At 39.7% G+C, this 16,274-nt stretch overlaps 1 protein-coding gene across 1 annotated transcript; it reads right to left on the bottom strand.

The window, feature by feature from the left end:
- Nucleotides 1–5,945: 5,945 nt before the first annotated feature.
- Nucleotides 5,946–15,153, bottom strand: Nop10 (Nop10 ribonucleoprotein). The gene is made up of 4 exons (XM_045750464.2): nt 15,005–15,153; nt 12,569–12,611; nt 9,146–9,255; nt 5,946–6,483 (listed from the first exon to the last, which is right to left on the bottom strand). The coding sequence occupies exons 1-3, from the start codon at nt 15,056–15,058 to the stop codon at nt 9,158–9,160; spliced, it is 195 nt and encodes a 64-aa protein (XP_045606420.1). The 5' UTR covers nt 15,059–15,153; the 3' UTR covers nt 5,946–6,483; nt 9,146–9,157.
- Between the last annotated feature and the right edge of the window lie 1,121 nt (nt 15,154–16,274).

Raw genomic sequence — 16,274 nt, 5'->3', positions numbered from 1 at the left:
GTGGCAGTGAGTGGTTGTCCGGCACGTGGAGAGGGTCGTCTCCCTTTTTTTTGTGTGTGCACTAACGCATCGGTTGATGTATACATTGAACTGTAATTAGCTTAGGAAGACTAACTTCTTATCTAAATGAATTTTTGGCACAAAACCAAAAAGGTGTTGTGTATTTGGATTAGTGTGGAGTCCACTACTGCCCACAGGATAGGTGTGAGGTCCACTATACCGCCCACAGGATGGGTGTGGAGTCCACTACCGCCCACAGGATGGGTGTGAGGTCCACTATACCGCCCACAGGATGGGTGTGGAGTCCACTACCGCCCACAGGATGGGTGTGGAGTCCACTATACCGCCCACAGGATGGGTGTGAGGTCCACTATACCGCCCACAAGATGGGCGTGGGGTGCATAGTAATTGAACTGAACTAAAACAAAAACCTTTAGCTCCTGTAGGCGGTATACTAGGCACCGTCACCAATATCTATGAAAGATTGCAAGTTGTACAAGAAGGATCAATCTACAAGCATATCCAGCTACATCACCTCATTCCTCTATTCAACAGGTAAGGCACAAGTTGAGTAAATTTGGCTAAATATATTTTTATTTATCTTTGAATGTTATTATGAATAAAGTTGCTAGTGGATTTTATTCATAATCCACTCCTGGCCGTCCACCCACCCACCCACTCACTCACCTGCAACAACTAACAAAGCGGCCGTCTAGGCTCTGTGTGGAAAAAGGAGAAGTGTTTCTCCTGAGCCGGCCACAATAATAGCTGGCGTGAACCAATGCTTGACCTTGTATTTCCGGCCACAACACATCCTGAGGAACGTGGTTGTGAAGAACACAGCGTGGAAGTTGTACTGGTGTTGGTGGAGTGAGGAGACAGGGGGGGAGGATGATAGTTGAAGTGTTGTAGAGGAAGTTTATAACCTGTGCTAGGGTGGTTGGTTGCAACATTTTTTTTTATTTCTCAACAGGTCTAAAGTCAAACATCTCGAGGGGGTAAAAAGTGGTCAATGAGCCTATGATGGCCTCAGATATGAGGCAACACAAGTATGTTAGTCCACACAAGATACAGTGCTCATAGATTAGCATGCAACAATTCGTTTTAAGGCGAGTGACCAAAAATATGCAGAACATTGAACACATAATATGGAGAACTAAACTACAAGTATTTTATACACATGAAGAAACACGTCAGGATGCAAAACTGTTCTGAAGTCCTTAAGAAGTAATGAAAAAAAAAATGGAGTTTACTACGGCATGGTCAGTAACACAGGAGGCCTCTAAAAGCAACACTTCTCATTGTATAATGTAAGCATTAGTGGAACATAATAGTATAACAGGGAGACCGTGGGGAGGCCAGTAAGATTGGAGCGGACTAGGTTTGAACATGTAGGGATAATTAAACGATTTCGGCGTGGAAAGGAAAATTTATAGAATTTGATGACCTAATTTTGAGCAAATGAATAAATATATACTGTACTGTATTTTGAGTATATACTTCCTCCCATCATTATTGCCTTGTTTAGAATATCGGTGGAGGAAGCACATATTCTCTCACTTTACACCCACAAAATAACGTAAGTTTAAGTTTTGGTAAATGTTGATCTCATTGTCTGACAATCTGTTCATTTAGGACAATTAAGTCCAAGCTGCGTCTGGGTACATGTGGAGTGCTCCTCTAATTTGAGGGTGTTCACTCACTGGGTGAGTAACGCTGTCCAATAAACTTTTCGGGATAAAATCTTCAAAAATGGAGAGACATGTGGCGGAGACACATGGGGGTGCATGTGGGTGTGTTACGGCCCTCTCGGGACGCAACGGGGTTCTTACTCTGATGTTGTTAGAGGAAGATATATGTATCCGTTCCCAAGCCAGTACAGTATTGGCTATCAAGGGATGAGATCCGTGACGCAATTAACTTAAAGGGAGTAGGGAAAGAAAGCTAAGAACTTAATATTATAATTATTACCATCACCGATTAAATATATAAAAATCAAACGTGCACAGGGGGAGGGTATTAACACTATACAAGGGGATTAATCCATCATCGTGGTCTTCTACTGAAGACGCTGGTGCCACACCACTTGGTGCTGAGTCCTTGGTGCTTTCTTCGTGGCCTCACGAAGTGTCCTCTGAGAATGCCGAGCCTACCCGGGCCACAGGTCAGCCAAAACGCAGGTCCACTGGGGGCACCGTCGTGGAGGCCGTCAACCACACGTCCAGCTGATCTGCTGGCAGGTACTGAGCCACCAAGGCTGGTACGGCCACTCCACGAACGATATAAGGGGTACGCCCTAGACAGGAGTCTCGTGTGATATCACAAATCACCCTCCTGTCCTCAATACCCCAGTGGATGATCGTCTCCAACAGTCGGTCCCGGGTAAATCCTTTCACTGCCACTCCACTGGCAGGCTAACACACCACAGTGTTCTTCCGGGGGGACGACGTCACAACAGCTGCAGCAAACTTCACAGTATGAAGACTGGCTGCCTCGGGTAGACTGACTCCACTCCCATCACAGTAGTCCCAGGTCGACTCTGTAAGCAGACACGTCATCAATAACTGGGACACTAAAACACCTCACTTACGGGTTCGGGCGCAAACACCTGACGTATCCAGTCCATAGATGGCGCAGTCGTCGGAGCACCACCTCACCAGAGGTCAGGAGCGGCTGTGTTGTGAGCTGCACAGGACTGGAAACTGGCCCTTGTGGCCGATATTCGCCGTCCTCATCCGGTGTCGTCGTTCGTTTGGCGGGGGTTTCGGGAGCTGACCCACAGATGGCGTAGTCGTTGCTGCTCCTTGCTCGGACGCTGGATCCGGGTTCGTAACAGGGTGACACAGCGAGAAGAATGTAGGCTAAGTTGTGAGGCGAACATACGTTATAAACAATGTGTAGCATTATTATTATATGACCGAGATAGACTAGTGGGACGTATACTGATGTAGCAGTGGATGCAGTCTGACAAAATATGGAGCATGTGAAGGGTGAAGCCATGGGAACACGAGAGTAAAGAAATGGCAAGCATGCAGTTTGAGGTATGAGAAGCATATAGGTGAAGAAATGGCGAATATGTGGATAAAGCAGCCGGGAGCATATTTGGAAGATAAATGGAGCCTATGGGTGAAACAGCAATTGGGGAAGGTCACCACCCACTCACCTCCAGTATTAGCTGATCGTCGTTATAAGAATGCAACCCCGTAGATAGGATCTATCATTGAAGGATTACCAGTTAAAAAATAAAAATGTGACTCGCAGAGGCTCAAAGCCTCTGCGAGTCACAGATGGTCAACTGATCACAGATGGATCAGTTGATCAAGAAAGAGGTTCTGCTGGGGCAGCAGTTTACACTAACAACCATGAAGCTTGAATGTAAGTGTACTTCTGCTGTTCTACTGCTCCCTATCATCAAACTAAGTGATTCGTGGTTGGTTGAATTCTTGTATCAACCCGCAGATCCTGATGTTGCAACTGCTGTGTTGTGGTCACTGTACATATTTTGCATTGCTCTGTTTGTAATTACTTTGTTAATTGGCGATAGACTCTGTGGTGTTGTAATGTGTGGATGTTGTTTTGTGGGTGTTGAGGACATCGCTTGTGACTCCTTGCGTTGAGAGTTGTTTGCTGCTAGCAGGTAAAGCACCCAACACAGGGCCGCCAAGACACCACAGTACGTCACCATGGTCATCCTCCTACAGTCCTGCTTCCCGGAGGAGAAACACAAGCGGGAACTTCTGTAAATAGACCAAGAGAGCTTCGGTTATTGCTGTCGGCCGTTTTCTGTTCTATCAAACTTGTCCAGGAGGAAGATGACCACCCCTTTCTTTGAAGTTTTCCATTGTCTATGATAGGAAGCTTGTTAGGTTTACCTAGGTCCTTTTTGCCAACTACTGACCTTCCACAAGATGCAACCCACAACAATATCCTAACACGCAGATACCTATTTTCTGCTAGGCGAACAGGTGCATCAGTTCAAAGGAAACGTTGCACAAATGCTTCTATTTCCCCACGAAGATTGAACCCGGGATCCCTCGGGTGTGAGCTGACGATGTAGGCCACTGCTTATCAATTGTGGGGTCTTGCAAAGTGTTATCTTGCACCCCACACTCTTACGTTGACGATTACACTTTACACATTGTCATGATGCAGTCTTGTAATTTGCCCAAGTTCTCTATATCAGACACGTGTATCTGAATAATATTAAGTTATAATAATACTCAGTTTTTAACTTTTCCATTGAAGCAGACTCCGACTACCAGCTTTAATCTGAAAACTATAGTTTCCTTATCTCAGGTGTTAAGACCATCCTTCTAAAATGAAAGTACTTATAGTAACGATGTGGTAGATTGTACGGATATGGACGTTTATCCCGGAAAACGAGCCGCTATTCACACTAAAGCCAAATCCACATCCAGATGATGAGTCACAATAAAGTGGCTGAAGAATGTTGACCAAACCACACACTAGAAGATGAAAAGATGACGACGTTTCGGTCCGTCCTGAACCATTATCAAGTCGATAGTGAAGAGACGAGAAAGGCACGGGCATAAGTAAGGCAAGAGAGTGTTAGGCTTATGTTAGGTCACGTTGGGTAGAAAATTTAGAACATTTGAGCATGTACTGTGAAAGGGAAGAGTTAACAGCAACAAAGCCAGGACTCAGGTTCATGTTGGGTAGGTTGTGTATCAGAGCCGATTCAACAAGACGGCGTCTGTGAATAGCTCGACTGTGAATAGACAAACACTATATCTTGGATTGTAGTAAAATTGATTCATCTTGAGATAAATCTAAGCTCACACTGTATATGGCAACCTATCTTACTACCATGGATAAAATACCTGAAATCCTTGTACTGTATCCATATTTTGCTTCTAGTAGATAAACGACATACTGTATGAGATTAAGAAACAAGTACTGTAGTGTATTGTGAAGAATAATAATAAACAGCAGCTTCCCTATGACTGTAACATCTCCATTTGCTCAAACAATTATGTATTAGCGATAAGACCTACCATGTGTGTATAATGACTTATTGTTAATATATATCTCTTGAAATAGAACGTTTTCTGTAATTAGCTGACATTGTAATTATAAGGTGTGAAGGATGAAATTGTTTATATGGAATAATCTTCGTTGAGGTCTGACAAGACCTTTTGAGCCCTCTGTAATGCTTTTTGCACTACCGCTCACAGGACTAGTATGGGGTGCACAATAAACTAGCCGCCTCCGGCAGCAACGATTCAAATTCAATTCCATTGGGACCCCGACTCATGGATCTTGTCAGCTCCCCTTCCCACACAAGTCAATGAAATAGAAATATAGCACATATGAAAGGAAACCTAACTTCCCTGTGCCCCACCTACTACGATGCCCAAGGTGAATGTATAATTATTAAAGTGACTATAGGTAATCGATGAAGTCTGAATAGCAACCGACAGACCTATAGGAATACTGATCCTCCTATGCCATCTTGACCAAACTCAAACTAGACCTTATAGTCAGACTAACCAATTCAGTTGGCCTTAACTAAACCTTACATTTTACCTCAATCTCTACGCATGTGATGTTGTGGCCCCAGGACCTGTAGTTTAAGTTCATCTTCTATATGAAGAGAAACGGAGAATATATGGGTCTCCATACATGGCAAAGTAACTGATGACTTTGGTCCTGGTTCTTCCTTAGCAGGGCCTAGGAGCCTGCTGCAATCAAACACGTACGTTACACTCATATCCAAAAACTTTCCTTGCCCTTCCAAAATACTGTACCTACTTGAACCAACATTGTTATCTTGAGATGATAACATAACACACACAACTTGTATAAGACTTGTATAACAACTTGTATAACAGACACGGTTTTCATTTCTCACGTGCATGACAAAACATGGGAAAATTAGCACCATTGGGGAATAATTAACCTATAGTGATGATACATTAATAAGCTTAACATTCCTTGTTTATTGAATTTTCATGTGTCTTTAAACACAATATGCAATATGGCATTTTCTTATTCAAATTTGTTCTTGTTGCAAGTGTTAACTAGAGTAAGGACTGAGTACAATATAAACTGTCAAGCATTTCTACAGCACCCCATTACAATGGTAACAGTACCAGACACAGTATTCCTTGAGAAACTTGAGTTTTCAAATGTACAATAATATTGTACTTTTCAGTAAGATCAAACACTTTTTTTACAATATATTTTATTTATAACTTATCTTAAATGATCTACATCATGTCACCCGACTTGAAAATTAACATGAATTACAAATCGGGAACAAAACATCAATGACATTGTAATATTTTAAACATGAAACAACATGAAATTAACAAATTTTTGTTGGTCTAAATAAATTTAAACCACATTTTATATTTTGTTGATATTATGAAAAGATTTTTGTTGTTCTCCCAACTGAAGATTTGGTAGTCCTTCCCTGCTTCACACAGCACTTGGGGTTCCTTATTGCTCCCAAGGTTAGGCCTGTGTGAAGGAAATTTTAATTAGTTATGTTTTGATCAGTCAATCAAGAGGGGTAGCCCCAGGTTGGGATGTTTCAAGATATGAACCAAATGGTGTAATGAGGAGGGCGATTGTTACAAGAATGAGTAAAAGAATATAATTAGTACAGAGAATATAATGAGTATAAGCAGCATAATAAGGTTGGTAAAATGTGAGAGAGAAGAGGTAATATTCAATGTTGTGGTGAAATGGTGGTGGTAGTTTTTGGCTAAAGTCGTGTGCAAGTTGAATTCTGGTGTGATGATGTGGATGGTGGTGTGGTAGTGTTGGGTGGTGTGCTGGTGTTGGCTGCACATCAAATTTTACTGAGCAAAATATAGCAGCTTAGACCCTGCCTTCGAGCTCTTTTCATCTGGCACATTTAAATTTCTTTCCGATATTTGCCATGCAACTGTGGATGGTGGAACCTTCCAATACTATTAAGTGCATCCCACTTGACCACCCTCATTGCGAACAAGTGCATTTCACTTTTCCGACTCATTTACATTTCAAGCTTCCATCTTGTTCTCTTGAAACCATTTATCTTCAATTTTAAGAGGCTGTCCTTGTCCCTCTTACCTATTACTCTAAATAATTTGTGTGTAGTGATCATCTTCTCTTTTGTTATTCTTTCTAGGTTTGTTAGTTTAAATTTTATATAGCTTAAACCCCTTATTTTGATCACTAACCTTGTCACTATGCTATGACCTATTTTTGTATGCTGCATTTCATATGATGACATATGCTGCATTGTCTTATTCTTGTTTAGATAAAATGGCAATTATGATTACAGCTGCATACCAAGGGTTAATAAGGATGCCTGTACCCGCTTTATCTATGCCCCTCGGTATCTTTTCTATAATGATCACATTGAGTACTCTGTACCTAATCTATTCTAGGGTTGGAAGATTCAGGTCTCCTCTCCTGTCCTCATAGCTTAATACTCTTGATACTAGCAGTAGTCTTGCAGCCTCACAATGGTTGTAAAGATTGTCTCTAGTCCTCATTTAGAGTTTTAAGTGACCTAATGTTTGCCAGCTTCTCATATGCTACCAATGTTACTTTATTTGTTATATTAGTGTCATGTTGGAATTATGTCCACTCCAAAGTCTTTTACTCTATCCAATTTCTGCAATTGCCTTTCCCTTATAGTGTACTTGTCTTCTGATTTCCTGTTAGTTTTACCCATTTATGTTACATTGGTTTTATGTCAGTTGCAAAGACAGACATGTACAAATACACTCTCAGATTAGTCATTCACATACTGTATATAGATTAGGAACAGCAAGAGGTCTAGGACCAAACCTTAAGGTACCTGGCCTCCTACATCTCCCTAGCCTGGCATCTATGGTCTCACTGTCACCCTCTGTTTTCTGTCAGGTACTCTGTTACCCACTTTCAGGTTTTTCAGTTATCCAGCTTGCTTCTCAATCATACATACAGTACAAGCTATTTAATAAGGAAGAATGCAAAATGCTCTTCAGACAAATAATAAAATGCAGTCTACCCACTATTCATTCTTGTCATAACTTGATGGCTTTGTCTTACAGATTCTCAAGTATTTCAGATATTTTTCTCTCTAAAACTGTTACCCTCAGTTACAGTGTGTCCTCTCAGGGTACTCTACCAATCTTCTTAACTACTTTCCCCAGCACTTTGCAAAGAATTAATGTCAGTGACAGTTGTAGCCAAGTGCTTCCTTGAAAATACACTGCAGTTGTCTCATTCCAAACTTCTTGTCTCTAGTAGTGTTTTATTTAAAATCCTAGCTGGTAGATAAGAGTACAAATGAAGCCTCCGCCAGCAGTCTCTTGATACGTAAGCACATAAGAATTAGGGAGCACCACAGCTGGCCAATAATGGGCAGATCTCTGAAATCATCCCATCGCACTCGTATACCAATACAATGCCCAGTTGTGATTGACAGTTGAGAGGCGGGACCAAAGAGCCAGAGCTCAACCCCCGCAAACACAACTAGGCGAGTACAATTAATTCCTTAAACCCATTGTACTTTCTCAATAATACTAGCCAGCAGCCCATTCCACTGATCCACAAACTTATTCCCAAAGTAATATTTTCTTACAGCCTTCCTAAAATTAAACTTCTCTAGTTTGTACCCATTTTTTGGGGGAAATCTGACCTATTCAAACTATTTCAAAACTATTTATACGGTTCCCCACTTGCTCAGTATTACTTGGCCTTTGAGGTCATCCTTGAAGGTGGAAGTGGAATGTCCACTCATATTAATTAAAGGGACTGGAAAGCGAGTGAACAAGTCCTTCAGTGCTTCCACTAAGCAGTCAATGTTATTCAATTCACAAATTCTGTGGCCATTTGACTGGAAAAAGTGGTGAAGGAATGAAATTCTGTGGCCATTTGACTGGAAAAAGTGGTGAAGGAATGAAATTCTGTGGCCATTTGACTGGAAAAAGTGGTGAAGGAATGAGATGCAAGACATTATATCATGTGCACAGTTTATATCGCTCACACATACATATACAGTACTGTAAAGTGCACTGTATATACAGAAGTGAATTATGAATTTTCAAATAATAAGCCGCTAGATATTCAATATAATTGCAGCCTACTGAAACCCTAAACTCCCATTTTTGTATGTTGTAAAACAGCTTGCAATAGATCTTACCATATGTAAGTGCTAGTAGCGCACTGGAGGTTGTTGGGTGAGTAGTAATTTAAATCTCCTTTTGATTATTATCCTCTGGCATGAATATTTATCTTCTGGGGAGAACTTTGCTGAAAAGAAAAGAAAAACTATTAGTGTTTTATACTCTAAACATTACAGTGTAAAATCATACAATGCTTGCACATGGATGCATAGTGCATGTTTCTGTAGGCTATGTGAGTTTTGTATGTGAATGTACATACTGTATACAGAAAAAAGAACATCTATGACATATATCTAATTTCTAAAGTTTTTATTAAACCAAGAAATATATATATACAATACTACACTTACACAGCCAATATTTTACCTGAGAAATTGAATCACTTTTTTTTTATGCTGGTACATAGCAGGGAAGAAAATATAGATTTCAAACTACTGTACAGTATATTTATTTCTTGAGGTTTTGTAGTAGCCTCTCAAATTATGATTTTTTTTTGTAGTTGAAAACCCATCAAACATACAAAATATCAACAAGTATAGTCTTCACGTTTTCTCAGCTTTAGCATTTTTTTTATATATAAAGTAATGATGTATCTGCATTAAAATATTAATGTACAACAGCACTTTTTGTTGAGCAAAAACAGAAATACAAATAAAAAACTATAGAAACTGGTTATGAAGTGTACAGTAGAAAGGGTAAAAGGCGTTGCACTGTAGCCAAATGAAAAAAGGCATAAAAAACTAGAGATATCCAGCCCATCTGCATGTTAAGGTAGTACTCATAGTAACAATGAGGAGCATTGAACATACATAGACGAAAAAGGTAATTAGAAAGTAGAAATCGGTACTACTGAATTTATACAAGCCAGAAAAGCTTTTGTACTGATGTTGCAAAGAAAATTAAATCTCGCCTAACCACCTTAGACATAATACATGCTATCAGAGGCCTAATATAGTACATGTGTGCTATACTAGACCTAGAAATATTTAAGTTTGGATTTTGACTTGATTTTTTGGGATTCTATAAAGTGAATAGTACCAAATTCTACTAATTGTCCATTATGTCTATGTATGTACGATGGTTCACATAGTTTCAAAAAGTACTGTCTAAAGGGTTGCGCCTCAGCTCTGGTGCCTTTCCTTCGTCCCCTTCCCTGAGCTTATATGTTGAAACCAGCGTCCTGCCTCTACAGGATCTTTGTGATCGTTAGTCTTTGTTACCTTGCGCGATCCCTACAACATCCTCACTCATTTATGTTGTACTTTGATCGTTGCCCCTCCTTTGAGCCCTGTTCCCTTACCTTGAGGTGCTTCCGGGGCTTAGCGTCCCCGCGGCCCGGTCGTCGATTAGGCCTCCTGGTTGCTGGACTGATCAACCAGGCTGTTGAACGCGGCTGCTCGCAGCCTGACGTATGAGTCACAGCCTGGTTGATCAGGTATCCTTTATCCCTTACATAAACTGCCTTTTTAAGTATGGTTGTCTTGCTTGCAAGATTCTCTTTTGCTTCATGTTATCAATATTTCTTGTGCCTTTGCCCCTGTGGAGGGTCCTACTTTTGAAGTTTTGAAAAACCTTGACCCACATGACAAAGGCTTCTACCTTTTCTTCAGTTCTGAAATGCCTTTTCCTTGCACACACACTTCTTCACACTCCTGCTCTGCTGCCATCTTCACAGATGAGTTTAAGTCTGCCTATGGTGTTGGTTACTCCGTTGCATTCCCCAACCACACCTGTATGTGCCGCCTGCTCCCGGAGACTAGCATCTTCATGACAGAACTTTGTGCCACTTTGTATGCTCTTCGAGAGCTGCTTTCTTGCTGTCAACATTCCTTTGTCGTTATAGTTGACTCTCGCAGTGCCCTCATGGCTCTGGAGTTATTTAGTCCTATCCATCCTGTGGTAGTTAAAATTCAACATTGGCTGTATCTTATCTCCAGCAAATTTAAGACAGTAGAGTTTTGCTAGGTTCTCAGGCATATTGGTGTTTCCTTAAATGAGCATGTGGATGCCGCAGCTAAGGAGGCTATCCTCACTTGGCCTTATTTCGACTTCTACCCAGTCATTCATTCCTCAATCCATGCCCGTTGGCAGGGTCGTTGATCTTCTGGTGCTGGTAACGAACTGCATGCACATTAAGGGTAGCCTGTCCCCTTGGCCCTCCTCCTACCACCATAACCAGAGGTGCAAAACAGCTCTGGCGAAGTTACATATCGGCAATTGTGTGTTTAACTCGTGGGCACTTAATGGAGCACCTCTCTGCTTCTTATTGGCCGAACTGTATTATCACTCTTATGGTTGCACATATCCTTGTTGAATGTACCGACTTCCAAGACATGTCTCTTGCTTTCCGACTGTCCCTCGATAAAATCCATAGTGAATCAGATACCTTTGATATCACTCGCCTCATGCACTTTTGTCCTCGTAGTGGCATCCTTGGTGATATTTAGTGCATTTTGAACATCATACGACTTTGATGGTGCTACACAGTCTTACCAGTTTGGTGCCTTCTTTTGATAATTACTTACTAAACAAGAGGATAGGTTGAAATATTCAGCTGAATATTGCAGGTAACTACTGTACATGGTTAAGCAAGTAATTTTGAAAAGACGGCTCAAAGCTAGGGTGACTTGTGTATAACCATCAAAGTTGCAGGAGATTTAAAAGGAGCTAAATATCACAAAGGATGCCAATATCAGAACAAAAGCGCATAAAGCAAGTGATATCAAATGTATCAGACTCACCAAGGAATACTATATATCGAGGGGGTCAGTTGGGAAGCAAGATACACGAACGTCCTGAAAATCAACACATTCAAACTACACAGTGTCTCAATTGGGTAGACAAAACTTGGTGAGAAAAAGAATTAAAGTACACAACCACTTTACCTGCTTGGCATGATTCAGCCAGGTATCACGCCAGGCATAAGAATACATATAATTTTACCCCAAAAGAGCTAGATTGTCAGAGCTGGATTTATTTAAAATTGTGGCTCGTGGGTCATATCTTAATACCCAGAGACTTATTATTATCCAACTACAGTACCCCCATTGTTTACTATTGGTGAGGTAATGTAGAGCATAGTTGCAATTTGGAAATAATTGACAGCAAGAATAGTTACTAATCTTGCCAGCATTGCTGAGTGTACGTGGCTTTAGGCATAGTTTATACTTGCTTTTTCTAGAAATCCAACATTCTATTTGTAATTCATTATGTATGTACTTTTCCCTAAATAAAATTAATTAATTTATTCATTTAATTAGAGACATTTATCCACACAGTAATAGTGGCTTCAAATGTAATAAAGTTCAAAATTTGTAACACAATACAACATTCAATTTTCATGTCAAATTTCTACACCAATGGGCATTGTTTTCTAAAAGTGGATTAAATTTAATTAAAAAGCTAGTTTATTAACCCTGCTGATAGTGGTCACAACTTACCTGGGTGGGCAGAAAAGCATGGCTTTCCATTTGGATCAGTCTTCTGTAAATAGGAAATAAAATTAAAAATCATTATACACGGCAATTTGAAATTATAGACTGCTACATAATTAACAGATATAGATTAACTTTTAAACCATGCAATACATACATATATGATTTGACATAGCATAATTCAACATAAGCTTTTAAAACTGGCACAAACACTTTCCAATTTTTTTTTGCATGATCAACTGGGCAAATGATCCAACTTTGTCTAAATGATCACAACGTAACTTGAAAAACAAGAGAATCAAAATTAATTTTAAAATTGAATATTGAAAACTTCAGCTTTTCAATTCAGAATAAAAAATATGAACTATGTATCACCAATAGTTCATTTAATGTTGTTATTCTCTCAGAATAGTATATGATCTTCATTTTCATCAAATTAGTAACTATACTATACTGAAACCAAGATTACATGAATGCTTATCAAATCCAATTAACGTTTTTATCATAAAATTCAAGACGTCATATTTCATTTAATGTTCCTTCTGTTTTCTGTCAGTTGTATGGACCTTGCAATTGTAGAATGACACAAGTAGACAATAAGAAAAGATACATTATGAGTAATAAACCACATGTCTGATACCAGCACCACAATCTGCTTTCTGCCAGTAATTAATACCAAAACTAAACACATGTACAGTTGTATCTCGGAATCCATTGGAAACTTACGCCAAACACACCCTGCAACCTTGCATATTAATATCACTTTAATTGTTGGATTTGCATGGGATGAGCCACCAACACTGTGTACACAGATGCCTGCATCTAGAGAGGACAAGGGAAAGATAGAATCAAGGGGCCTGGTAGCCGAGTGGACAGCGCGTGGGACTCGTATAATCCTGGGGACCTGGGATCGATCCCCGGCAATGGCGGAAACAAATGGGCAGTTTCTTTCATCCTGATAAGAACATAAGAACATAAGAACAAAGGTAACTGCAGAAGGCCTATTGGCCCATACGAGGCAGCTCCTATTCTATAACCACCCAATCCCACTCATATACTTGTCCAACCCGTGCTTGAAACAATCGAGGGACCCCACCTCCACAATGTTACGCGGCAATTGGTTCCACAAATCAACAACCCTGTTACTGAACCAGTATTTACCCAAGTCTTTCCTAAATCTAAACTTATCCAATTTATATCCATTGTTTCGTGTTCTGTCCTGTGTTGATACTTTTAATACCCTATTAATATCCCCCCGGTTATGTCCATTCATCCACTTGTAAACCTCTATCATGTCACCCCTAACTCTTCGCCTTTCCAGTGAATGCAACTTAAGCTTTGTTAATCTTTCTTCATATGAAAGATTTCTAATTTGGGGAATTAACTTAGTCATCCTACGCTGGACACGTTCAAGTGAATTTATATCCATTCTATAATATGGCGACCAAAACTGAACTGCATAATCTAAATGGGGCCTAACTAGAGCAAGATATAGCTTGAGAACCACACCAGGTGTCTTGTTACTAACGCTGCGATTAATAAATCCAAGTGTCCGATTTGCCTTATTACGAACATTTATGCATTGATCCTTTTGTTTTAAATTCTTACTAATCATAACTCCCAGATCCCTTTCGCAATCCGACTTCGCAATCACAACACCATCTAGCTCGTATCTTGTAACTCTATCATCATTACCTAACCTCAGAACTTTACATTTATCAGCATTAAACTGCATCTGCCAATCCTTTGACCATTTCAAAACCCTATCTAGATCAACTTGAAGTGATAGTGAGTCCTCCTCCGAATTAATTTCCCTACCGATTTTCGTATCATCGGCAAATTTGCAAATGTTGCTACTCAAACCTGAATCTAAATCATTTATATATATTATAAACAACAGAGGTCCCAGGTCCTGATGCCCCTGTTACCTAGCAATAAATAGGTACCTGGAAGTTAGACAGCTTCTACAGGCTGCTTCCTGGAGATGTGTGAAAAAAAAATTATTAACAGTTGAGAGGCGGGCCAAGAGCTCAACCCCTGCAAGCAAAACTAGGCGAATATGACTAGGTGAATACAATGTCCGGTAAATGAAAGCCACGCTGTATCAAGGCAGATTTTTAAGCTTGCCTTTATTCAAATTATTTATCTTTTGAATGATTTATCTTTGGAGTGTGAGCCCAGAGTTTACAGCTTGAAAGATCTTTAAGCTTGCCTAACCTAACTGAACCCAATACAGCATAACCTAACGATATATTCGGTCTTAACAATTAGAAAACAGCTTTGTCGAAGCGTAGGTGTGTGTGAAGGTTCACACACACGCTTTAATAAGTTAACTAAAACTGGGAGATAGATCCGACCTTTTACTAATCCATCAGTACTACAACTTACTTTAATAGACGAATATTGTGACTCCTTTCGTTAACAATTAGACTTCATACTTACCGCAATAGTGTAAACCCTATCGCCCTTCTCGTTTAAATAATAATTAAGGTACATTTTGGTGCACGTTGTCCAGACACCAACCCTTGAGTGAGCAGCGAGGCAGTGTTGCCACGCCCGGCCACACGCGCACGCTCGCTGCCTCTTTCGCACTTATTTTGATAACAATAATATTACCTACTTGCAATTACAATTAATTATTTAAATAATGAATACACGTTAAAATAACCGGTTTGGCAAGCACACAAGTATATATAATTCATATTTTTAAAGCGGCTTTTCATTTTTGTTTAGTTTGGTAACAATGATGCCATGCTGCCTCCAGAGATGTAAAGTATAAAGCAGTCTGTGTTTACAAACACCATAATAGTAAACATAATAATATTAATACTACTACTACTACTACTACTACTACTACTAATACTAATACTACTACTAATACTAATAATAATAATAATAATAATAATGTATTCATAAAAGCTACATACACAAGAACATAATACAGAGGCATATCCGAAGGTACTCGGGTTGCATATAAAATAAAAGTCATTAATACACAAAACGTCTTTCAGGATCGTCGTCGCTCCTAAATCAACACAAAACGTCTCAAGTTCATGTTCATTGAGATAAGAAAGAAATACATCTCAAAGGGATAGAGTAGCTTAGGCTATTTCTACCCCCCCCCCCCCCCCCTCTACTTCAAGTCCCTCAAGGGGCGCACAAATTCAGTGAGTACAAATAGACAAATCACAATACAAGAATCCCATTTAACATTGCAGGTTAATATAGTAAGTACAGCATATAAGTGTTACACCCTTGGGGCAAAATTCTTGTAGCTCCTAAGTATACTGTATCATACCATTATCACGCATCCAAACAATTTGATGTGGTACACTACTTATTTCCTTATTTCTATAGTTATCAATACGTTGACACTAATACATAATGTTCTAAGGTGTGGGTGTGCGGCATACTACATAATTTACACTCCTTATCTTTTTCACTGACATCAACACCGTATTGCCAGATATATTTGTATCCTTATCTTAATCTCATGTAAATTGAATCCTTTCAAGTAGACTTTCCTTTACCATAGGTGAAGGACGAGTTTGTATTTATTATTGAATAATTCTTAAGTGCGTTACTACTGTCTACCATTGCCATTCTCTTTACCATTTCTTCACCCTCTTGGATCATCTTGATTCTTGTTTTTATTTGTTTCAAAGTTATGTGACATACAACATCAACAAAGGTTTTTTCCATGGCTCTCTTC

Source organism: Procambarus clarkii, chromosome 5 (assembly GCF_040958095.1).
Source record: "Procambarus clarkii isolate CNS0578487 chromosome 5, FALCON_Pclarkii_2.0, whole genome shotgun sequence".
NCBI lineage: Eukaryota > Metazoa > Arthropoda > Malacostraca > Decapoda > Cambaridae > Procambarus > Procambarus clarkii.
This window is presented reverse-complemented; position numbering and strand designations above follow the sequence as displayed.